The sequence below is a fragment of the Xiphophorus couchianus genome, chromosome 7, assembly GCF_001444195.1.
Source record: "Xiphophorus couchianus chromosome 7, X_couchianus-1.0, whole genome shotgun sequence".
NCBI classification, from domain to species: domain Eukaryota; kingdom Metazoa; phylum Chordata; class Actinopteri; order Cyprinodontiformes; family Poeciliidae; genus Xiphophorus; species Xiphophorus couchianus.
In genome coordinates, this window is record NC_040234.1 from 35440495 (window position 1) to 35463519 (window position 23025).

Genomic DNA, 23025 nt, shown 5'->3' on the forward strand with positions numbered 1-23025 from the left:
TGAATAAAAGCGAAAAAAGCTTATTTATTTATTTTGATACGGCTGAAAAACAACCAGCACAAAAACTTTTGATCAAAAAACTTACATTTTTCTAAATCGTGTTTCCATTTAGCAAGATTATTATAGTTCTTTCAATGTGCGCAATTTTATGGTCAATTGTTGTACAATTGTCTAAACAGTTTTTCCCATATATTTGATTATGAAAATATTAAGTTTTTTAGAAACATTTGAGCACCTAAATACGAGCCGCTGCACTGAAAACTGAAATTTTATTTCCATTATCTTCTTCAAATCAAATGGAGAGACATGAGCGAGTGACGTCGGCTAAATCTGCACTGCAGGAGGACTTCATATAGAGATCAGGGAGGAAATCAGATTTCACCTCCAAAAGTAAGGGCTTTTCAAAATAAAAGCATCACGTTTTGATTTAATGTATTTTTGATTTGCAGTTTTAAAGAGAGAAGGCAGAAGACATTTAAAGGGCTGGACGTGTCTCTGCCCAGTTGATCTTTGACTCATCGTTGACAGAAAGTCCACTCGTACGTTCAAATAGAAAAACTGTTTGAAACAATTTGAAAAGCCAACAATGAATTTTAACTTGTGTGTATTTGTTCTCACAAGGTGATTATATACTTACTTACTCAGCTGCCCTGAAAGAAGCAGCGTCTATTTTTGGTAAGTGGGATCACATTGAGCAGCAAACCACTGAAGCTTTAAATACTTCATCATGGTCAATTACTTTTATTTTGACATGGATTATTAATCATTAGTGCAGGTTATGAGAGTTGTAACTTCATTTTGCCTAAAGGTCAGGGAAGAATTAAGAGTTAGTTACTCTCACAAAGCTCAAAATACTTAGATCACCTGCAACATCCACCTTGAATTGAATATGGTTATCTGTGGCCTCACAGCTGTACAACCCAGAGTGCCTGACTTCTGCTGATTGAATCACCAGTTCCCTCAGTTTTTCACTGGTTTGGATTTTATATTCACTGGTTTCCAGAAGCCGTTCTCCGTCTCTATGCCGGTGAACTTGAGCAGCTGTCTCTGAGGCTTCACACTGCAGCTGAACTGGGCAGCCTGCTTCTACAAATTTGCTTCTTGCAACCTCTGGTAGCTTTGAGAGCCTCACAGGAGTAGCTGTGGATATTATGAGATTTGTTAAGCTTACATAGTTTTTATTTTAAAGTTGTGTGGTTCATATTTTGGTTTGCCTTAAGAGTCTGCCATACTTCATCCGAAGCTGAACGGTCGACGTGGTAACGGGACGTTTGTATTCGCACATTCTTTTCATTGATCCACTTGGGGAACAACCCTCTCACTTCTGCAAACTTTACATCCCTTTGACGGTTTGCACTGATATTTAGTTAGGATTTGTGCAAATATACAAGGTTTCCCACAGAAAACCTGGTGGGATGGTCAATTCACCAGCAACCCACCAAGTTTTTATATTGAAAATGTTAAAAGTTTCGAAAATTTGGAGATGCATGAGCAGGGATGATAATTTTGGAAATAGTGGAATGACGGCCAGCATCAGCTATAAACCTGGCTCCAATCGTCTTTACTGTCACTGTTAGTGGTGTACAAAAAACTCTGTTTAGAATAACCAAACAAACTTAGCCTGGTGGGGGATCAAGTAACGCCTTGTGGCCCGCCAGACTTATAATACACCAGGGGAAATCCTGGTACATAAAACCGCATCTGATAAATGTTCCTTAAAGGTATTCGTGTCTTCTGCAGAGACAGAAACCGGATAGTGGAAGTGAAGGAGCTGAAGGGAAATATGGACATTGCTGATTGGTGTCTGAGCTTCTGACCAATCCTGCAACACTTCATGCAGAACTCTGCCGAAATAGTTTGACAGAGTTTACATCTACGTCAATGAGAGCCGATTGTGGCACTTCGGATAAAGTATGTGCAAGCCTTAAGTGTTTGCAAAGTTTGTCACTTTATTGATGGACTTGATTAGTTTCAACTTGTGCAAAGATGTGACTTTCCCAAACTGATTATTATTACGATAGATGTGTTAGAAATAAGTTCCAGAAAGTCACCTTCAATATCCACGTGAAAGGTCACGGCCTCATCGGCGAGACTACAGCTGTAGAGGCCAGAATCAGAGACCTTCGCTGAGTGAATGATTAACTTCCTCAGGGTGCCGTCTCTTTTCATATCAAGGCCTGTTTTGGAGAAAAGCTCCACCTCGTCTTTAAACCAGGAAACCTGAGCAGCAGGGTCTGACACCTCACACTGCAGGAATATTGGAGAACCAATTCTAATCAGTTTGTATTTTTCTGAAAATGGGGTTGCCATAATCCTTGGTGATTGGCCTACAAGAGGAGAATGACAAAGGCATAAACAAGGGATGAATTCACAAACAGCAGACAAAGCACTCATTTCAGCCAGTCACTCTTTCAAGACCATTTGAGGCAAAGTACACTTGCACCATGCAGACTAAGCAATCCCTTCACAGACACATCAATAAGCAATCACCTTTTACGTCCACTTTAAAGATAATGCTGTCCTCTGATGTCGAGCATTCATAGATACCAGCATGAATGCTTTCAGCTGATGGGATGATTAAGGTCCTTGTCAGACCATCTGATTTAATTTCCACTTTGTCCCAAGACCCAAGTTTCATCCCGTCTTTGTACCAGTCGACATGAGCCAAGGGATCATGAGAAAGTTCACAGGAAAGGGCAAGAGGTTTTCCCTCTTCGATGGATCTGTTCCTGTCCTTCTCTTGCAGCTTTGAGAACTTCACAGGTAGTCCTACAGTTTTGGGATATTCCAAAAGGAAAGAGTAAATATTCAACTTAATTAATGCAACTTATTGAAGTAATACAAGAACTTTTGAAACACTAGACTTTATCTTAAGTTTATCGACACAGCTAGCACAAGACAAACATATGTCACAAAGCATATTGGACATAACAAATATTCAACAGAAAGACAAAAACCAGAGTGTCTAGAAGAGAAAAACCAAGAACGTGACATCTCCAACGTCACACTTCGTTCACAACAGAGATAGCAAGTTGCAAACAAGAACATGTTTTATGCTTACCGTTTTCTTCCATGTGTTTAGTATGTCAAAGAATAAGAAACAAGAAATGCAACCTCTTTAATACAGCAGATATTCATACTCAGAAACTGTAAGGAGAACGGCAGAGATATTAGGAAAGTAAAGCTCTTGAATTATTGTGTTAAGGTTTTGAAGGTATTTAATTTGGAAATATCACTGTGATTGGATGTAACAGGGACCAAACAATGTGAGGGAATCTTCCTTTGTGTATTAAAGAAGCAAAATATTAAAACAATTTTATGTTAAGTGATAAAACTCCGTTAAGATAAGCACTCAGTGTTAGTGCTTTGCAAGACACTAGAAGCACTGTCAGGTGTTTTGTGCGTCACCTTTTACTTCCACAGAGAACTGGATGTCATCATCCTTTGACTCGCACCGGTACACACCAGTATGAACTCGCTCAGCGGATGGCACAACCAGACTTCTCAGATTTCCCTGTGACTGGATGGCTACTCCACTTTGAGCTAGGAGCTTTCTTCCATCCTTGTACCAACTGACTTGTCCAGAGGGGTCTGACAGCGCGCACCGCAGCGCTATGGGAGAGCCAGCTACTACTGTCATTTTCTGGTCAGCCTCAGATAAAGCTGCAAATGTCAGAGGAGGAGCTACAGGATTGAATGTAGAATAAAATTAGTCAATAAGGTGCACTGATCTGATTGAATGACAAGATTCACCTTTACCATCAACATGTGTAGTGCATTATATCAAACTAAAAGTAATAATCTCATAAACTGGTAACTACTAACAAAACAGTAGGGTAATATCATGTCTTTATCAAATTAGCTGACATTCATCCATCTTTTCCACTGACTTTTCATGTCAGGTAATGGAGGTAACATCCGTTTCCCTGGCAGGCCAGATGAAATGTTTCATCCCTCCATCTTATTCCTGGTCTGCCCAAAGGTCTCCTGCTAGCATGATATGACCAGAAAACCTCCAATCAGGCACCTGAAAAGCATCCCAACCAGATGTCCCAGGGCCAGAAGGTGTGCAGAATAAGCAGCTCCTTTTAAAACACTCTACTGATGTAAACTGTGATTGTTATGCCTAAGATTGAGCAATCCTCACCCTTAGGACCAACGCTCATCTCTGAACCCACTGCTCAGACTTAGATCAGTGAGGCAGTTCCTCCCGGTCATGCTTGTTGACTCCATCAAGGTCCAGAGAGGCTTTTAAATTATTAGAAATCCCTGGGTGCTTTGACACAGCACACCGCCAAGCATGCCTCCTTGCCCTAAAGTTACAAATATTCTTATTTGGGTGCAGAACTTTGTGTCGACATCTGGGCAATCAAGAGAGGCAGAAATGTTGTAGTCTGGCAGCATCTGGACCGTCTGACATCAGATTAGATATGTACTGAACTGGACTTAAGACATTATGATTGGAAGGACATAGCCAATAATTTGGGAGTAAAAGTTTGCTTTAAAAAGTGACAGAAATGTGTTAATGTGTCACAAGAAATGGTATCTTACAGAGTTGTCTCTACTTGAGATCATTGTATTCTGGCACTGAATTAGAACAACAACATGAAAACAAATACAAAACGATGAATGGATTAATATACTGAGATTACTGTCAGGCAATTTTCTGATTATTCCTCTGATAATTACATGATATTACCTAATGAGCTACATTATCATCAAACTTTCACTAAACTGTTCAGCTGTTTTGACTGATATGTAATGTAAATTATAATGTACACCCGGAAATCTTTTTAATTAATATTAGTAACCTTTTTGTTGGACACGTGTTTCTCAATTCTAGTCCTCCAGGTTCTCTGCCCTGCATGTTTTAGGTATTTCCCTTCTGACTTCACTCAGATTAACAGGCTTCTGCAGGACTTGATGGCACGCAGAGGAGGTCATGCAGTTATTTGGATCAGGTGTTGTGGCAAAGAGACACATCTGAAACATGCAGGGAAAGTGTTTCCTGAGGACCGGAACTGAGAAACACTGTAGTAAGCAGACAGCAAGCTTGTAAAAGTCAGGAACAGTGATTTAGGAAAAGGTTTAAGCCAGTGGACCCCAAATATTCGCCGTGGTAAGGAACTACAACCTAACCCCCTCAAGTATTCTCACTGAATACTTGAGCACCTCTCTAGAAGTGCTTGTATTGGCCTATTTTAATGCTTCAGGCACCAAATACATGTTAAAATGTGATAATACACATAATGGAGGCCATCTTGGTGCTACTGCAGACGCTACCGCCCACGATCTTCCTTATCTTCGTTCTTGTGGGTTTAGACAATCAATGCCAAGGAAAATGAATGCGACTCCTAGATTGTCTGCTTGGCAAACACCAGCCGATAGTGTGCCAACTAGCTTTGTGTCGAGGTATTTCAGCTTCCAAAGCTCTATTTTCTTTGAAATCTCTAAGATACGCCCCACAGAAAATCTTTGCAAATGGAATTACGTTGCCAAATACTGAACCGCAAATAGGCAGGGATCCACTGTGTTTTCTCTAATAGTCACTGCTAAACAATTCATCTGGTTCAGAATAATATTTCTGTTACAGGTTGGTGTGTCTGTTCCAGACTGAACGAAGCTTGGTTTTTCAGTTCGTATTATGTGCCATATTTGTATAATTTTACAGATAACAAAAGCTCTCAGGAACAATCCATCCATCCATCCATTTTCTGTTCACCCTTTGTCCCTAATGGGGTCGGGAGGGTTGCCGGTGCCTCTCCAGCTACGTTCCAGGCAGGAGGCGGGGTACACCCTGGACAGGTCGCCAGTCTGTCGCAGGGCAACACAAAGACATACAGGACAAACAACCATTCACACACACACACACCCCTAAGGAGAATTTAGAGAAACCAATTAACCTAACAGTCATGTTTTTGGACCGTGGGAGGAAGCCGGAGTACCCGGAGAGAACCCACGCATGCACAGGGAGAACATGCAAACTCCATGCAGAAAGACCCCGGCCAGGAATCGAACCCAGGACCTTCTTGCTGCAAGGCAACAGTGCTACCAACTGTGCCACTGTGCAGCCCCTCAGGAACAAATTAAGAAAAAATTTTATGTTCTCTCATTCAAATTTGCATAATAAATGAATGATCACCTTTCACATCCACATAAAACTGCACTGCATCATGTGATGTCTTGCAGATGTAAATTCCTGCATGAGACGGCATCGCGGATTGGAAAGCCAGCGTTCTCACGGAGCCCTCTGTGAGCAGGTTTTGCCCAGATTCTTCAGATAGTTTTACTCCATCCTTAACCCAAGTTACTGGAGCGTTGGGATCTGATATCTCACATCGTAGCTCAATGGGTTCACCAACTTCAACAGCCTTGTTCCTTTCAGCCTCTTGAAGAGTTTTGATTCTCACTGGCAGAGTTGGGGATGCTTGAGGTAACATCAAGAGAGAGTGTCATCACTATAATGACTATAACAAAGTATTTGTTACAATGTTTCAAGAGCAAAGGTTCAAAAATTAGTCTTGCCAAAAATATTCTGACGTTAAAGAAAATTCAAAGATACGTTCATCGATATTAGTCATTGAAACAGAACATTTCTTTGGTTAGACTTTAGCTAGCCATTTAGAGTTAGGTTTTATAACTTAAATGTATATTCTTTTCTTTGTTTCTATAATTTCCTCTAGATCACCTGAGCTCAGAGTATTTAACTACTAAAGTTTTAGTATAGACAAAGTCAGGTAAGTAAATGCAAAGTTTTCAAAATGTCAAAGATTGCAAAAAGCAATCTTGGGCTTACACAATGTCAACATTGTGTCCATCTATTGCTGGTTTAATGCTAACCATTGAAATCACCTTCAACAGCCACCTTATTAGCAGTGACATTGTCACTCCAGTCACTGTCATGTGTTCTTGACAGATAATTCCTCTCTGACTGGGATTGTGTCGATGTCTTCTTGAAGTCATAAAGGTCTGGAAAGCAAATGGTAGAACTTTCTCCACGGTGGTTTGACTGGTCCGTTTGGTCCTCTGCGGGCTCCAGGTTCTCGTGATGATTTTGTTGGACCGTTTTTTCCTTAATTGACAGACATAGCAACTCTGGAAGGTTGGATACAGTCTGTCCAGTGTAATTAAATTTGTCCAATTTGGCAAATGTATTTGACGTAAGATGTTCAGATTGGAAAACTTCTGCCTCGTTATTTGGACACAAACCTGAGGATAACAAATCCTCTGACAATGCAACTGATGACTGTTTGGCTCGGTTTAGCTCCTCTGGCTGGTGAGTTGATGTCCTTAAACAGTCGTTTGGCCTTAAAAAGAGGACGTTCCCAGACGGCGCGCGATCTAGGAGCTTTTCAGGAAGAGCAGCTGGTATTTGTATGGACCCATAGTCTGACTGGACAGTAGTTGTCTGTGTGGATTTTGAGCCCTCCTCTGGTGTTACAGTTGAACCTTTTAAGAGCTCAAACCATTCCTCCTGCTGATGAGGACCAGTTTCTAAGGCTGCACAAAACTTGTCAGGTTGGTCTGTTGAAGCCTGTATGGTGTTTGATGCTCTCCCCGTCAAGGTTTTTATAGTCTTATGGAGGTTACCTGGCTTTAGTTGATTGGTTATTTTCTTTTCAAAGTGGTTTATCTGCATTGACGGGACAGGATCCTCCAAGTTCAATTCAGTTTGTATTGGCCTAAAGTGGGATTTCATGGTGCTGCAGTGAGATGTGAATCCATATGTTGGCTGAGAGGTTGGTGAATACTCAACGTGAACTTCATCTCCCCCATTTCCGGTGAAGGTGCCAGAATTGCATTGTGGGGACGTCTGGGTATCTTGGTCAGAATAAGCCTCTTCCGTAGACTTGTTCCTTTCTTGGCCAGAAGAGAGCCTTGGCGATGTAGCTATAAGCATTGTGGTGTACACAGAGAAAGGTTTTCAGTTGTTGGTGTTCTCATTATTTCTTCTCACAACATATTTTACAGCAGTGGGGGTTAGCATGAAGTTATGGGATAATCCATTGCAAAGACAATCAAGAAGATCGACCAGGATTGGTCTTAAAGTAAACAACATGTCTCCCTTACAATGCCTCCTGTCATGCCATCAATACTAATCCCTTTAAACCTAAAAAAGGGAATTATTTAGTTCTCATAGGGAAAGACTTCGTTGTCATTGCAACAGGCAGAGGTTCAGGGCAGCAATGTGAATGACAGGATCTTGAGATGAATAGGACAACAGATGGACTTTAAGAGTTGCAAGTTGTAAGCAAAGATGACTGTTAAAATGAAGAATGAAGTGACAAACACAACACAGAGATTAGTAAGAAAAGCAACTACACATCTACACAAAAACACGTCTTTGATTAAGAGCCGAAAATATCAGTAAAATGAGCTAATATCAGGGATGAAAGTGTGATAAAAAGCTGTTTTCTAAAGGAAAAAAGATTTACAGATGGCTCACATGACTGAGCTAGCAGTGAAATACTGCTAGCTCAGGTTAGTGGCATTTATGGGCTGGATTAACATGGATGACTGATTTTAAAAGATCAAATCACCTTTGACTTCCACAGAGTATTGGGCTGATGCATCAGCTACCTCACCAACCAGGTCACGCGAGTGACACTGCTCTGCTGTTCGGACAAAGCCAAAGAGAAAACAATGAGGTGGGTGAAAGCTTCACGCATGTAACTAAATTCTTGAGTCTTAAATGTACAGAGACACCACCTTTCACGTCCTCTCTTAATGGCACGCCATCAGACGCGTCACAGCCGAACCCGCCATCGTCAGACAAGTGTTGGGGCACAAGGGCCAAGATCTGGCTGTGCTCTTCGGTGCCGGGTTCTCTTTTAGGATAAATCTGGGTTCCGTCTTTGTACCAGCAAGCTTTAGCAATGGGATCTGAAATCTCAAATTGCTGAACAATTGGATATTGCTCTTCGGTTGGCCTTGGCTTCTCGTCAGGGTCAAGTACATATGTTGGAGGGGACACTACAAACAATCATTAGGGAATAAGTTCAGTGCATACCGTCCTTATTTCTACCTAAAGACAGTCTTTCAAAGATGCATACAGAGAATTGGAACTACATATGCATATATATAACATTTGCAAATGAGAAAAATCACCTTGATTTACTACTATTAATTTGGCCACATCATCTGCTGTTGCACAATAGTATGCTCCAGTGTTTGAAGGATGAGTTGGTTCAATAACAAGGGTCTCCTTGATGTCTCCCATTTCAAAACCAAATTGTCTGCTTGAATAGGTTTGTGAATCTCTTGGCCATGACACCTGGCCTGCAGGGTCTGAGCTTTCACCAACTGGTTCAATTGGACGGGTTGCTTCGAGTGTCTGCAACCCTCCAACCTCCCGGTAGGGCGGCAATGTTGGAGCTAAAGATAGTGATTCAAAATATAACTGGACTGAAGAAAGGCTGAGCTTTGGACGAATCTATCAAATCTAAAACTCAATGAAAAACAGCTTTGCTTTTACATACTAAACACAAATCTTCATTCTGTAAGTAGAGATTATTTTACAACACCTTTCGGACACACACCTTTAGACACAGCATCACATAAACAGGTACAGAAATGCATATAAATGTTAGTCATGTCTACTGTCTATGAAGCTTTAGGATTTGCTGTAATAGTGAAACAACTGTAAAAAAAATATATCACCTTTATCATCCACAGAGACGTGGACAGTGGCCTCAGTGGTTTGGCAGCAGTATTGCCCTGAGGGCAAAAGCTCAGGGGGTGGGATAACGGGTCCCGGCGGCGTGCCATTACTTTGTATACCCCAACCCTTTTGCGGGTCGAGCTTTTTACCATCTTTATTCCAGCAGACCGGGACAGTGGAGGCTGCAACCTCACATTCCACCTTCAAAGGACTGCCCACTTCAAGGGACCCGCCTCTCTCAGCGTCAAAGATAGGAGAGTATGTCACAGGTAGAGCTATCATTGGGAATTCAGGACAACTAAATAAACCCAAGGCTGTGGAAACACACACCTTTCAAACAGATAGCTACTGTGCAGAAGATAAAAAGAGCTTTGGAGACTTTGAGTTGAGAAAAAGCCACAGCAGTTACACAGCAAGTGACAATAAACAATCGTTAACATTTCTGTTCGGTTGTGCGAATGAAGCAGCCATCAAACCACATAGTTCTTAAGCAGGGATAGTTAGTGGCACCCTGAGAGAGGAGGTGGTGGTTACGATATCAACACTTAAGAAAGGAAGTGAAAAGTCACCTTTGATCTCCACTTGAAATTCCACGGTATCATCGTCAGTGGCGCATCTGTATACACCAGAGTGAGACACCTCTGCCGACTGAATAACTAAGGTTCTTGTGTTGCCCACTGAATGGATTTCTAATCCAGAGCTGGAAATGAGCTTCATTTCTTCCTTGAACCAGCAAACCTGGGCCTCAGGATCCGACACCACACACTGGAGAACTATAGGGCTGCCAGCTTCGATCAACTTGATCTTCATATCCTCAGGAATAGCTGAGAACTTCATAGGTGGAGCTACAGATATGTTTAAAATTTATGACAACCTTCAGTCAACCTCATGTTAGCCATTTAGGTTATTATTTATAATCTAATTCCAGACAGCTTAATTGCTAACAGGCTGAAGGATAAAATGTTGCTGCACATTCAATGGCAAGAAGAGTAAAACATCAGACAACACACAACAGTATCATAAGAGTTAGTTGCTTTGCTGAAAAGGAGCTTGTTAATGTTTCACATGTTGAGGATCAAGGAATCACCTGTGATCTCCACACTGAAGGTGACGGCGTCGCCCTTTGTCTTGCAGCAGTACAAGCCGGAGTGAGCGACTTCTGCTGAATGGACGACCAGTTTTCTCCATAAGCCTTCAGCTTTAACATCGACTCCGGTTTGAGGGTGGAGCTTTGATCCATCTTTGTACCAGTAGACTTGAGCAGAGGGATCTGAGAGCTCACACTGTAAAACAAACGGCCCGCCTGCTTGGATGCTTTTGCTCCTTTCAGCATCTGGAATTGCGGAAAACCTCACAGGTGGAGCTATGGAGATTGAGACATAATCGGTTGGGTTGTGGAAGCTTTAGAAAAGGATATCTTGTTTCTATAAACCCCTTACACAAGATCCCACCCCTATCTCCCTGCTGGAGGGCAAAGAACTGCTAGCTAACAATGAGTAGCATTGGTTTTAGCTATTAGGTTATCTACATGGTACGCTAAATCTTAACGCTGCGAGTTATATGTAAAAGAAAAAGGGATGCAGTGCTTTGCTACTAATTACCAACAAGTTGTCACGTCATTGTCAAAATTCCCTCTCCCTCAATTTTAAGAAAAAAAAAATTGAAAAGGAGGTACGTAGTTCAGTTATGCTAGCCTGACTTTGACAACCTTAACACGTAGGTGTGTTGCAGAATTCTGTGTTTCGTTTCAGTTAAACACTTTTAAAAAAGGCGACCTAAAACATCAACACTGACAGATCATCCATAGAACAGATGTTTAAATGAGCTAATCTACCGTGTTAGCTTAGCTAATAGCAGCGGCAGCTAACCTACCACAGACATCACTTACTAATAATCGTAAAATAAACATAAAAATGTAACGCACTGAATGCTCTGTTCTGTGTGTGGGAATTGTTTGAGTGTTTTTTGGTGTTGAATCCTGAAACATGTACTTGTGTTGTCAACAGTTGCTATGTCAAAGAGTCAGCGTGTCGTGTAGACAACGCAGAGTGAGAAAAAGAGGTTTTGAGTTATTCTTCAATGGGTTTCCTTTGCTGTGGCGTCCTGCAGTAAATCAATAATACCTACATCCCCAGGCTTCAATTAATTAATTGGATAGCAAGTAAAAGAATCGTGTTTTTGCCCTCCAGCGTTCTGCGGGTGTTTGTGATTTCCAGAAGTAAACAATAACATGCAAGGAGTCTATATGTTATATAAGAGTATATAAGAAAGAAACAGTAGGTTGTAAAAATGGCACAAAAAATTTAGATTTTATAAAAGACATCTCAACAGAAATTACAGCCTCTTACCCTCGACTTCCACGTTGAACCTGATTACATCGTCAATGGCATCACAGCAGTAGACTCCTGAATGCGAGAAGTCTGCAGACTGGATGACAATTCGTCTCATTGTTCCCTCGGACTGAATGTGAAGACCTTCTATAGATTGTAACTCGACGCCGTTCTTGTACCAGTGCACCGGAGCAGCAGGATCAGAGAGCTCACAGTAGAGCACAATGGGGTTGCCAACTTCCACAAACTTGTTTCGATCCATTTCAGACAGATGTGAAAATTTCACAAGTGGAGCTGTAGATTTCAGGAAAACACATTTCTGTTATTACCAACTGTTTACATGTAAATTAATTCATTTCCTCTTTATTCTTAGATTGTTCCAGTTCTGAAAGCCTCTATAATGCTCTTCCTGTTGTTGTTCCTTTACATTTCCACATATGTCATGGTTTTTACTGGCGCATTCACACCAGCCCTGTTTAGTCCGCTATAATCGAATTGTAGTTTGTTTGTCTAGAAAGTTTGGTTCGTTTGGAGTTGTGTGAATGCTAATCGAACTCTGATGGCAACCAAAAAACCAAACTCTGGTCTGCCTACAAACCTTGGTTTCAGTTCTGCTGAAGTGAACTCTGGTGCCGTTTGAATTCATAAGTCAACACCAAGCAGACTGGTGACTGCTCCAAAAGCAGGAAGTGGACTACAGCACAGGGCATTCTGGGTAAATATAACCACTAGCCTAGTGTTAGCGGGAGAAATGGCTCGTGATCTTTTGTAAAAGGCAAAAGAAGAAATCTACTAAAATCTGATGCCACTTGATTTTTGTTTACATTTTGAAGGAAGTTGTGCTCAGTGTCTTCAGAGGTTTTTGCATCGTTTCCTTCAGTGGTTCTAGGTGCAGCGCCCCCACAGGCGAGGAGGGCAACAAGTTGCTCAAAGGGTTTATTGGTTTGACTCAGAGCAGAGAGAAAGAACCACAGCAGCTGGAAATAAAACAAATGTTGCAGTACTGCCAATTGAACTGAGTGTAGAAGAGTCAAATTCTCCTGAAATATACCCCATCCCTCGAATCTCACTCTTTGAATTTACTGTCTCTTAAATGTAACCTTTTTTGAATTTTCAAATACCCGTCAGGCCTGTTCCTTCAATCTCTCATTAACTATCATTTCCAGGTTATCTTTTGGCCTCTGTGAAGTCTTACCACAGTCTTTAAAGTTATAAGGTTATAAAATAAATTATGCATACCTTGAATGTACAGAGCGGCAGAATCTCGGATGCCATAGGCAATGAATGTAATCTCCGCTCCGTTGTCTGTATCGCGTACTCCTCGGATACGAAGAGACTGGTGTGTCCTTGACCGGCGGAGGGAATAACGCTCATCGTCTTGAAGCTGAGTACCATTTAGGAACCACGTACCAATCACCGAAGCAGAAAGCTCGATGGTGAAAAGAGCATCTTGTCCCTCTGGCACCAAGGCGTCCTGTAAAGGAGCTTGAATTCTGGCGACAGGAACTGCAAACAAAAATGACTTTATTACAACACTTTTTAACAATCAGTGAAAGAAGGGTTGGTTGTTGTAGCTGGATTACCTAAATGAACAGTTCTGGGGAACTCAACATTGTTGCTTTTTCCGTATTTATTTACACTACAAATGCGAAAGCGATAATCTGCTTCACATGGGACACTGTCACCAAGGATCTCCACTGAGGTTGCAGAGTCAGTGGTCAGACACTGCAGCCACTCCTGTGAACCAGTGCCTACTTCTTGTCGCTCAAGCACATAACCAGACGGAGGGTTCTTCCGAGAATCCGGAGCGGAAACCCACGAGAGGAGAGCGGCGTTGGCGCGCTCCGTGTTGATCTGAACTCCTACCGGACAACTTGGAGGACAATGTCGGGCCGCTAGAAACAAAACAGTAAGGTTTTATAAACCATAAAGCTGGTAAATGTTGGGCTTTTCAAAGCTTAATGCAGTAAGTACTGGAACAAACCTTTCACTCTTAACTGAGATGAAGTCTTGGACCGGCCAACGAGGAAGGTCACAAGGCCAGAGTCTTGGGGCATCGTGTTGACAAAAACCAGGATGTGAGTTCGACCAAAGGACTTCAGGATGGTCTGATGCGTTTCACGCAGCTCAATGCCATCTTTGTACCAATGTATGTCCATCTCTTCTTTTTCCACTTCAACACAAAAGGCGGCATTTTCACCTTCCAACACATCCACTTTCCTTGGAAGCTTTCGCAAAATTGTACCTGCAAGAAAAATACGTTTTATCAAACAAACAGCCATCTGGGAATGAAGAAGCGACACCAAGGTATCCCTCTGCACAGTGATACTCTCCAGAGACTCCCAGGCATTCCCTGAGAAGAGCAAAACATTTCAGATAATAAATATTCCAGGTGTTTCTTTCTAGTCTGGTTTCTTTGGATTTACGTAAATCTGCTTTGGTGGCATAAACAACTGAACTGTAAATCCTCTGTAGAGCTTAAAACTAATCACATTCTGGAATATTCTACTAAAGATTTGGGTGCCAAAAGGTGAAGGTGCTAGCATCTCCAAACCAATCTTCCCAAACCAGGTGATTTACCGACATTATACCTGTCTTATGGGATTTATCTGTTGGAAATTATTGGGAAATTCTGGACTTAAACAAACTCTGAAGCTACAGTATATAGCTTCAGAGTATATATATATATATATATATATATATATATATATATATATATATATATATATATACCGTAGAGAGCACTGTATTCTACTGGAATGCCATTGGTTGATAACGAAGCCACTTGGTTTCATAAGTACCTTGGAAAACCATTTCTACTCAAAGGGCAGCTTCGTGTTATGCTTCAGTTTAAACAAGCCAGGATACGTCTACGAGCTGACATGGTTAAAACATGGTTGATAGATTTTTTCTGCAGAAAATCTTTCACAGATGATGATATTTCACCAGTTCTGTCCATTTTAGGTCCTTTCAGAATGAGCTGTTCTAGGGCTTCTGTCACTTTTATGCATCTCAAAATTTACTCCTTTATTTTATAAACAAAAAAATTTTTCAAATAGATGCGTAATTGTACAACTGTACATCTTTGACTTTAGTCAAAGCGATTTTTGAATGGTAAGTCAACAACAAAACATTTGTCTTTTCCAGCAGCCATTGTACGGCAGTAAAACTAGCTGACTAGCTCTGCTTGGGTTCAGGGTTCTGGGTAGTGCCTACTAATATGTGACGTTAAATTTGGAAAGTTTGTGAAAGGGCTTGTTTTCCAGGCAACAAAAAACAAATAACTTGTTGCCAGAAAACAGCTGGATGTTTTTTAAAGCACTTGGATCATTTCTATATGCATCATAACTCCACTTTGACATAAAGAGATTATAACTTTATGTCCACTGAATGCTTGAGAAAAAGCTGTTTAGCTACGCAAATCTTGTAATTACCAAGATGAGATATTGTGTCATATAGACTGTAAACAACACTAGATTTCTATATCATGTAAGTTATTTAAAAAGAATAAATGAAATGTAATTACCTTTTACAGCTACCTCTGCTATGCTTCTGCCCCCATCAGGCATCTCACAGAGGTAAATCCCATCGTCATCAACGCCAATGTCCCGAATCGTCAGCCTTCGTTTTGTTCCCCACTCCTCCATTCCATATTTGGCCCCCGGCTGCAGTCGTCTGTCCTCCAGATACCACGTGATGGGAACTGAATCTTCTGGAACTTCACACTCCAGAACAGCTAAATCCCGTTCCCAAACTTCAAGATCATAGAGAGGTTGCTTAAACCGGACAGGTGGCTCTGCAATCGAAGGTCATAAATTAATATTGGTAGTTATAGTTACCAATGTATGTAAGATAAAATATATTATATAGTTTAGAGAATGACAACAGTAAGTCTTAATACAGTTTCAATTGCTACACATGCTCTGGTAGTGATTGATAGGTCATCAATAGTTGATCGGCAATGCTAATTGACCAACTCTTGGTGACCATCAGGACTGACATTCTCTCCATCCAGGCCTGTCGCTATAAGTCAATTAATTGCATGACTAATTAAAGCGAGCTCAGTAATTTCCATGATTTATCATTTTCTTTTTTCTCTCTCTTTCTACCTCTTCCCCTCTCTGTCCCTACCAACAGAAGCTTGATGCTAATTGTGTTGCAACCAGTAGACTTCAGCTAAATACAGCTACAAGTATCAGCTAATGTAATTTTGAGGAGATAAAATTTAATTTTTATGCTAACTAATGTGCCTGGTAATGTGACTTGTTATCTCTGGTAGAGCCTCAGACATGGCAGCTGGCAATGAACACCAATTTACATCCAAATTTAACCATTTCTGTTGGATGCCAAAGTGTTTCAGTCAAGCCACTTAGACGTTTCAGTGTTAGCATGCCAGGTTGTTGCATCAGGTGACTGCCCCCACTCGTATAAACCCAAAATAAAACCCCAATCAAACTCCATGGTCATGCTGTGTGATAGCTCCATGAGGGATCCCCTGTGTCTGCTGACCTTCAGTCTGTGTTTTGCCTGACTGTCACTCTAACACAATGCTGCAATAATGCCACCTCTCAGGCACTTTACTGCCTGTTCTGGATGTTTCGGCTCCTCGCATTTACATATCCATCGCTGGTCTGCGCAGCTAAAGAAAATTGTTACATTATCGCCGGATACTTAGTGTTCTCGTCAGTGAGTGTACTCAGGATAATCTGACCCACAGCTATGTTCTTGTAGTAACACTATACATTCAAATATGTTTTACGACAGATACCAGTTAAGCAAACAAGAAATCAAAAGACAAGGAACTTATTTTGTTGAGGAATGGGAGGCTTGTAAACACTCAGAGGTGTTAGATAGGGAATAAAGTGCTTGCAACCGACACCAGGAGACGGTACCAGACAGTTGTAAACAACAGAATGTGGGCTTTATTTAGCCATCTGTGTGCAAAGCTCTTCGTTTCCTTATCATAGACGCTTTGCTTTACTGATATTTTGTTAAAACCAGTTGCAAATATATTTAGTTGCCTTTCAAATTCTAACTAGCCGCAAGTACAGACAAAGAGTCTGGTCTCAAATGATATATTTACTATCTCAAACTGATACTGTGGTGACCTTAGTTTAGAGTTTCTCAGGCCACTTGAGAAACATAATACCCACTCTAAAACACTCGCCTCACATGGACCAATCATAGCCATTCAGCAAGCCGAGTAAGTTTGCAGACTTTATGATAATGTGACTGAACTTGGCTTGTTTAGATTAATTAAGTTTTAAAGGCTGTACTGGAATATTTTCACTTTAGTACCTGTTTTTCTGTGAAGTACATTGTCAACAAGCCTTGGTCAGAGGTCTTAAATCCTCTTTTTCCCTTCTCTCATTGGCTTTATCCCAGTAAATGACCTCAGTGTACCCTTATATCCTACTTACATCATCCCAGAATCAAATGGACAGAAATTTGAGATGCATCATGCCCCACACAGCCCCATTCCTTGCTGCAGAAGACATCCCTGGATGTCCTGCTGCTCTGACTCAACAATGCAAAGGAAATCTCTGAAAAAAGCATTGACCTACCCTTGACGGAGAGATGCACAGCGCTGAGGGTTTGCCCTGCGGTATTTGATGCAGCACAGACGTAAACTCCATTGTCCTTTTGCTTGCAGTACAGAACTTTGAGCGTGAAGTATCCTTCTCTGTCTTCATATAACAAGTATCGCCTTCCGGACAGGATAAGTCTACCGTCCTTCCTCCAGATTATTTCTGGTTTGGGTTTTCCAGTCACAAAGCAGCGGAATTTGGCATGTTTGCCCTCAGTCACAGCAAACATTTTTACTTTTGTAGACTTTGTCATGGCATTGTCCTTTAGTCGGGTTGGCACTTGTCTGCCAGTCCTTTGTTTCCCCTGATGAACTTTCCAGTGGCCGTTAGTGTAGCCGTTACGGTTTCCTTCCTCTTCGTGTCCAGGGCCGGCGTCGACGAGCAACACGGCTCCTGCCAACGCCTCTCCGAACTCATTCCGAGCTTTGCATGTGTACACCCCACCGTCCGGAGCGCGAGTCTTAAAGATCTTGAGCTGAAACCATCCTCCATCCTGGTAGCCCACGCTGAAATGCGTGCTCTCAAATATTTCGTTGAGTTTTCTACCGTCCTTTTCCCAGACGACTTCTGGTCGCGGGTTTCCCCAAAGCTTGCAGGAGAAGACGGCGTCTTCCCCACGGCCGACACGCGTGGAAAGAGGCTTGATGAGGAACCGTGGCTTGTTTTCCTCTCTGAGCTCCATCTCTTGTGCCTCGCCTTCTACCTTTAGGGTGGCAGCCGCGTACGTTTCCCCAATGCTGTTCTTAGCTTTGCAAATGTATTGCCCACTGTCCTCAATAGTAACAGCGGTTATGATAAGGTTGTAAACATTGCCATCTTCAAAGACCCTATATCGTCCTTGGGGGTCAATCTTTTTGTTGTTTCGCTCCCAGATGACAGCAGGTCGTGGATCACCGCCAATCTGACACTTAAGAACGGCATCAGTCCCACTTTGGACCACTACAGGTCTTGGGTAGGCTAAGAAACGTGGAGCGCCACCAAAGACATCCATTCCTTCTCCGACAGCGTCCCTCAAGTCGTTCAGGAGAATTGTGACTTTTCACTGGACCGAGTCCATCCAAGTTCTGCTCGATACGTTTCTAAAGAAAAAAAAACATTAGATTACTTTTACCAAAAATAGATCTCTGGCATTATTACTGACATAAATCTTAAGTCATATCAGTGGCAGATTCATGGCTTTTGTATAAGATTGAATGCAGAATATGAATCATTTTATTTTGAACAAATAAATAGCAAAATTTTTTAAAAACTCTTAAAAAACAAGAATACATGCACATACAGCTGCCACTGATTTGGTGTCATATGCCATGTTTCGGTGACAGTTTTAGCACACTATGGCCACCTAGTGGCAGCTTGAGTGTCAGCTAGCACCAGCTGCCACTCAGGTAGTGACAGGTACCACGAAAGACGTGGCAGCTGCCACAGAAATAGTAGTATCTGTCCCAAAAGTCATGTCATATGTCACTGCCATGATTTGAGCTCAGCCTGCTGGGGAATTTCACGTTTCAAGAGCTACAAACGATAAAAAAAAATATGTAGCAGGAATATTTATAGACTAAAACATTTAATATATCATAGATCACCAAATATTTTTCCCAAATTTGGAAGATTATGGCATCAGAGGAGTTGCACTGAACTGGGTTAGGAGTCACAAAAAAAAAATCAACAACAGTTTGTACAAATGGGTGAATACAAAATCAGCTATAATATGGAAATAAATTGAGGTGTTCCCCAAGAGTCGGTTTTAGGTCCCAAACTGCTCATATTACACATAAATTACATATATAAAGTCTGAAAAATACTGAAACTGGGTGTGTTGTGTAAATAATGGATTATATAGAAGAGGAAAATATGTAAGTTCTGGTTGTCCTGCTAAAGATGAATGCATTCTCTGACATTTTCTATAAAGAAGCTCCAATACCAGAATATTAAAACCTGGAAACATGAGTCCAGTATTTCATGAGATAATGTTATCCAAGGGAAAATGAGTTAAAATGCCAAGAGTACCTTCTGTCATTCCAACGGTTCCCCTTCGCCCTTTCTAACTGCATGTGTTTCAGCACAAACGGATGGCATGAATATTAGGGTTAATTGAATTAGATCTGTCTGCGTGGGAGAAAAACCCAGCCCAGCAGTCAGAGGAGGACTGCTGGGCGGCCCAGGCCCGCTTGCAAAAGCAGCCACAACACACGGCCAGTACAGCTGGTGCTGTATTTCAATGGGAAAGCTCTTAATATAGCGAGCGCTAAATAAAGACCTGTGAGGGAGTGTGTTTCGGGTATCACAAAGCCAGCCAGAAACATGCGGGCTCACACAGAACCAAAGTCCCAGAACGAATACCTAAAAGTTTTTACCGGAACAATATGTTATGGTTCCCGTCCCACAGGACAGAACTGGGGACCCAATCTTTCATTTCAGTGGGAATTTTCCAGAATATCTAATCTAATCTATAAAATTAGTCTCCAATAATGAGCGATAGGCACATCGCTAATCTGCTAATGCGCTAATAGCAGAGCTAATATTCGTTTAGTGCTTTTGCTAACTTTGAAAAAATGTAGCACACTTAGCTTCTCCTAAACTGTAAAGCGGTGACTTACTTAGCTGCTTTGTAAATTTTCAGTTGAATATAGTTTGACGTGTGTTAAAGTTACAAAATTGTCAAGTGGTTAACTGTTTATATCAACGCTTTTATTTTGAAGTGGTCAGGACTGTTTCCTCTCCTTATGTTCTCTATTTTTTATGTCAAAACTAAGTTGGTGCTCGAGGGTTGGAGTCTGTAAAGGGCAGATGTGATCTGAATGGCAGTTAGCGCCTTAGCATTAGCTTGCACAAACTGCTGTGTTGGTGTAGCGCTTTAGCATTGGCGGAGCTAATGTTTTTGATTTGTGCTTTAGCGTTAGCACAGCTAACGTTTTAGCTAGTGGTCCTCACCACTGGTCACTTCCAATCAGGATAAACATGTTGGTGAAATTATGAGGTGACTTTAAGCTGATAATTTCATTTTAAAATTAAGATTAAATTATCAGCTTAATTTCATCTTAATTCTGCAGATGGAATAAATAATAGATTATTTATTCCATCTGCAGGGAAATAAATAATTTGGCGTTTCCTGAACTCTGTAATGCTAACCCTAACCGTTAGCACACCAGTTTAATTTCTTCTCTTTTTTCCCCCAATAACTTTATTTCAAACAAGAAACTTACAGGAACAAAATAAAAACTGTAGAGAACAAGATATAAACATAAATACAATATCTAAGGATTTTATAGAACATTTAAATTATAATGTCAAAATTAAACTGGTGCTTGGCGGTTGTAGTATTTTTAGAGTAGATATAATTTGAGTTGAAGTTAGCGCTTTAGCATTAGCAGAACTAATGTTGATGATTATTGCTTTAGGGTTAGCCAGCTACATTTTTAGGTGGCCACTCTTTTCCTTTCCACTGTCACCACATGCATGCCCCGTATGAGGAATTGCTGCAAAGTTGACAAGATAAGATAAGATAAGATTTATTGTCATTGTCATCAACAGATTACAACGAGATTGAGATTTGCTCGACTCGATTTAAGAAACACAAAACAATACAATTACTGTTGCTAGATGTCTGTAGGCAGGTTTGATGATTGTGGGCTTGATTTGAATATTTAATGACAATAAATTAGCTATAGCAATTGGTTGTTGGGTAACTTTCATATGTATAACTTTTCTATGAGTATTTTGAAAATTGGTAAGTCAAATATTTTTAAATTACATCATCAAGACCTTCTGAAATCTTACTGTTAATCCAAATCATTGAGGGTGTGAGTAATTATAAAACAGCTGCTTTGCTCTACGAATGGATGGCACCGTTTCAAGTTTTGTCTCCGTCCTCAGTACGCACATTCTGCAGTGGCAGAAAACATCCCGTACTACGACACTGCATGTTCACACGAACGCCTCAAAACATGTCGAAATAATCTCCTCCCCTCCTCTTCTCCTGATTTAGACCCCAATGGGAACTTTTGTTGGTTTTCAAATGTAAAAGCCGCTGTAAACATAATGAAAACTGAATCAACTGTTGATCAATAACATGATCATTTTAATGGGAGGGATTTGTTTTTTTTTTTTTTTTTTAATCATTTTTGGAAATATTTAGTCTGAATGACTCAGGATAAAGTGACTGCGAGAGATATTTCATTGCCACAGTTAAGATGTTTCAGTTTAAGTGTGTTTAATATTCCCTGTGGAAACTTAAAGAGATGAGATTGACCCCTGTGTTTACTTGTCTTATTTAATTGGAATGACCTCTGCCCTCTCCCGCCTACCTCGCTTCAGTCGCCGGGAACGGCCATCAACACGCATTCCGAGCCTGCAGCCGTGGTCCGAGTCAGGGCAGCGTGTCCTGAGTGCCGAGCCGTGTCCCAAGTCGACTTTAAATTCACACACATGCTAATCTGCAGCAACGCGGTTACATCCTCGCAGCTTTCTGTCCGGCAGCAGGAGCTGAAAGCTGCAAAACGAACCCAAACAGCAGCGAGTTCAGAGCGGCACTTCAGTTCCTGTGTACGTTCCGGCAACTGTCATTGTTCGTGGAGCGCTGCTAAATGCTTTTGCAGCTGCTGCAGCCCCCTAAAAATACTGGGTGCCTTGATGACAGCAGAGCGGATCAGTCAGGCATTTCCATTCAGTTGCCAGCAGGAGCTAAAGATAGCTTAAGTAGCATTTCCAGCCAACCTGGCCCAGTGTGAAAAAGTAATCTGGTAAACTCAAGAAATCACTTTAAGAAAGCCCGACTGACAGGTAAATAAACCGTAGTAAATTATTTTATCTATTTATGTAAAGTAAAAACAGAAAAATGATAAGACAAAGTCATGCCGCTCTAACTCACGACGTACAATCATTTAAAACTTTTATTATGTGTTTCTACATGTTTGTTAAACTGTCACCATGTCGTTGGAGAATAAAAAAAGACAGATAATCTGTAAAAGAAAGATCATCTCCCCCTCATTCCTGAGCTGCTATCGCCGTCTGAAGAAATGCACCAAAAACAACCAATCAGAGCCAGGAGGCGGGGCTTAACGCTGTCAATCAACTTACTGAAAACCCATTTATCTGCCATCATTTGTGGCTATGCTAACTAATCAAATCATTAATGTTACTCTGGATTTTTGGGTTGAAGTGTTCATTTCCATTTTTATTCCTGGATGTTTTTTTACTCTAAATGTCAGGCATGCTCCGAATATCGTCATTGTTTTTATCGGTTTTAAAATGAAACATGTTTTTATTATTAATTTACCACTGCTTTTTGTATTAGCTTTACCAATAAAATGATTCAGTTGCATTTATTTACAAAAAGAGCCAAATGCTAAAGGAAAAAGTTGAATTCAACCCAATATAGTTTAATCAGTTTCAGATACACTGTAAAAACACAAAACACACTGCTGCGCTCTTCATATCATTTCTTGAT

At 41.0% G+C, this 23025-nt stretch overlaps 1 protein-coding gene across 13 annotated transcripts in view; it reads right to left on the reverse strand.

Moving 5' to 3' along the window:
• Positions 1 to 23025, reverse strand: part of obsl1b (obscurin like cytoskeletal adaptor 1b) — a 49697-nt gene that overhangs the window by 24981 nt on the left and 1691 nt on the right. For 2 of the 13 annotated variants that reach the window (XM_028022921.1, XM_028022918.1), the window contains exons 1-19: positions 21884 to 22167; positions 17556 to 18658; positions 15518 to 15787; positions 13976 to 14236; positions 13575 to 13886; positions 13231 to 13497; positions 12010 to 12285; positions 10749 to 11024; positions 10231 to 10506; positions 9661 to 9936; positions 9109 to 9375; positions 8710 to 8973; positions 8541 to 8615; positions 6853 to 7890; positions 6143 to 6427; positions 3409 to 3684; positions 2491 to 2769; positions 2052 to 2327; positions 865 to 1140 (exon numbers count right to left, since the gene is read on the reverse strand). In XM_028022921.1, coding sequence (XP_027878722.1) covers positions 865 to 1140; positions 2052 to 2327; positions 2491 to 2769; positions 3409 to 3684; positions 6143 to 6427; positions 6853 to 7890; positions 8541 to 8615; positions 8710 to 8973; positions 9109 to 9375; positions 9661 to 9936; positions 10231 to 10506; positions 10749 to 11024; positions 12010 to 12285; positions 13231 to 13497; positions 13575 to 13886; positions 13976 to 14236; positions 15518 to 15787; positions 17556 to 18570 — 6265 coding nt within the window. In that variant the 5' untranslated portion in view covers positions 18571 to 18658; positions 21884 to 22167. Of the gene's footprint in view, positions 1 to 864; positions 1141 to 2051; positions 2328 to 2490; positions 2770 to 3408; positions 3685 to 6142; positions 6428 to 6852; positions 7891 to 8540; positions 8616 to 8709; positions 8974 to 9108; positions 9376 to 9660; positions 9937 to 10230; positions 10507 to 10748; positions 11025 to 12009; positions 12286 to 13230; positions 13498 to 13574; positions 13887 to 13975; positions 14237 to 15517; positions 15788 to 17555; positions 18659 to 21883; positions 22168 to 23025 lie in introns of those variants that run through there. The other 11 variants (XM_028022919.1, XM_028022920.1, XM_028022922.1 and 8 more) reach the window with 11 other exon arrangements.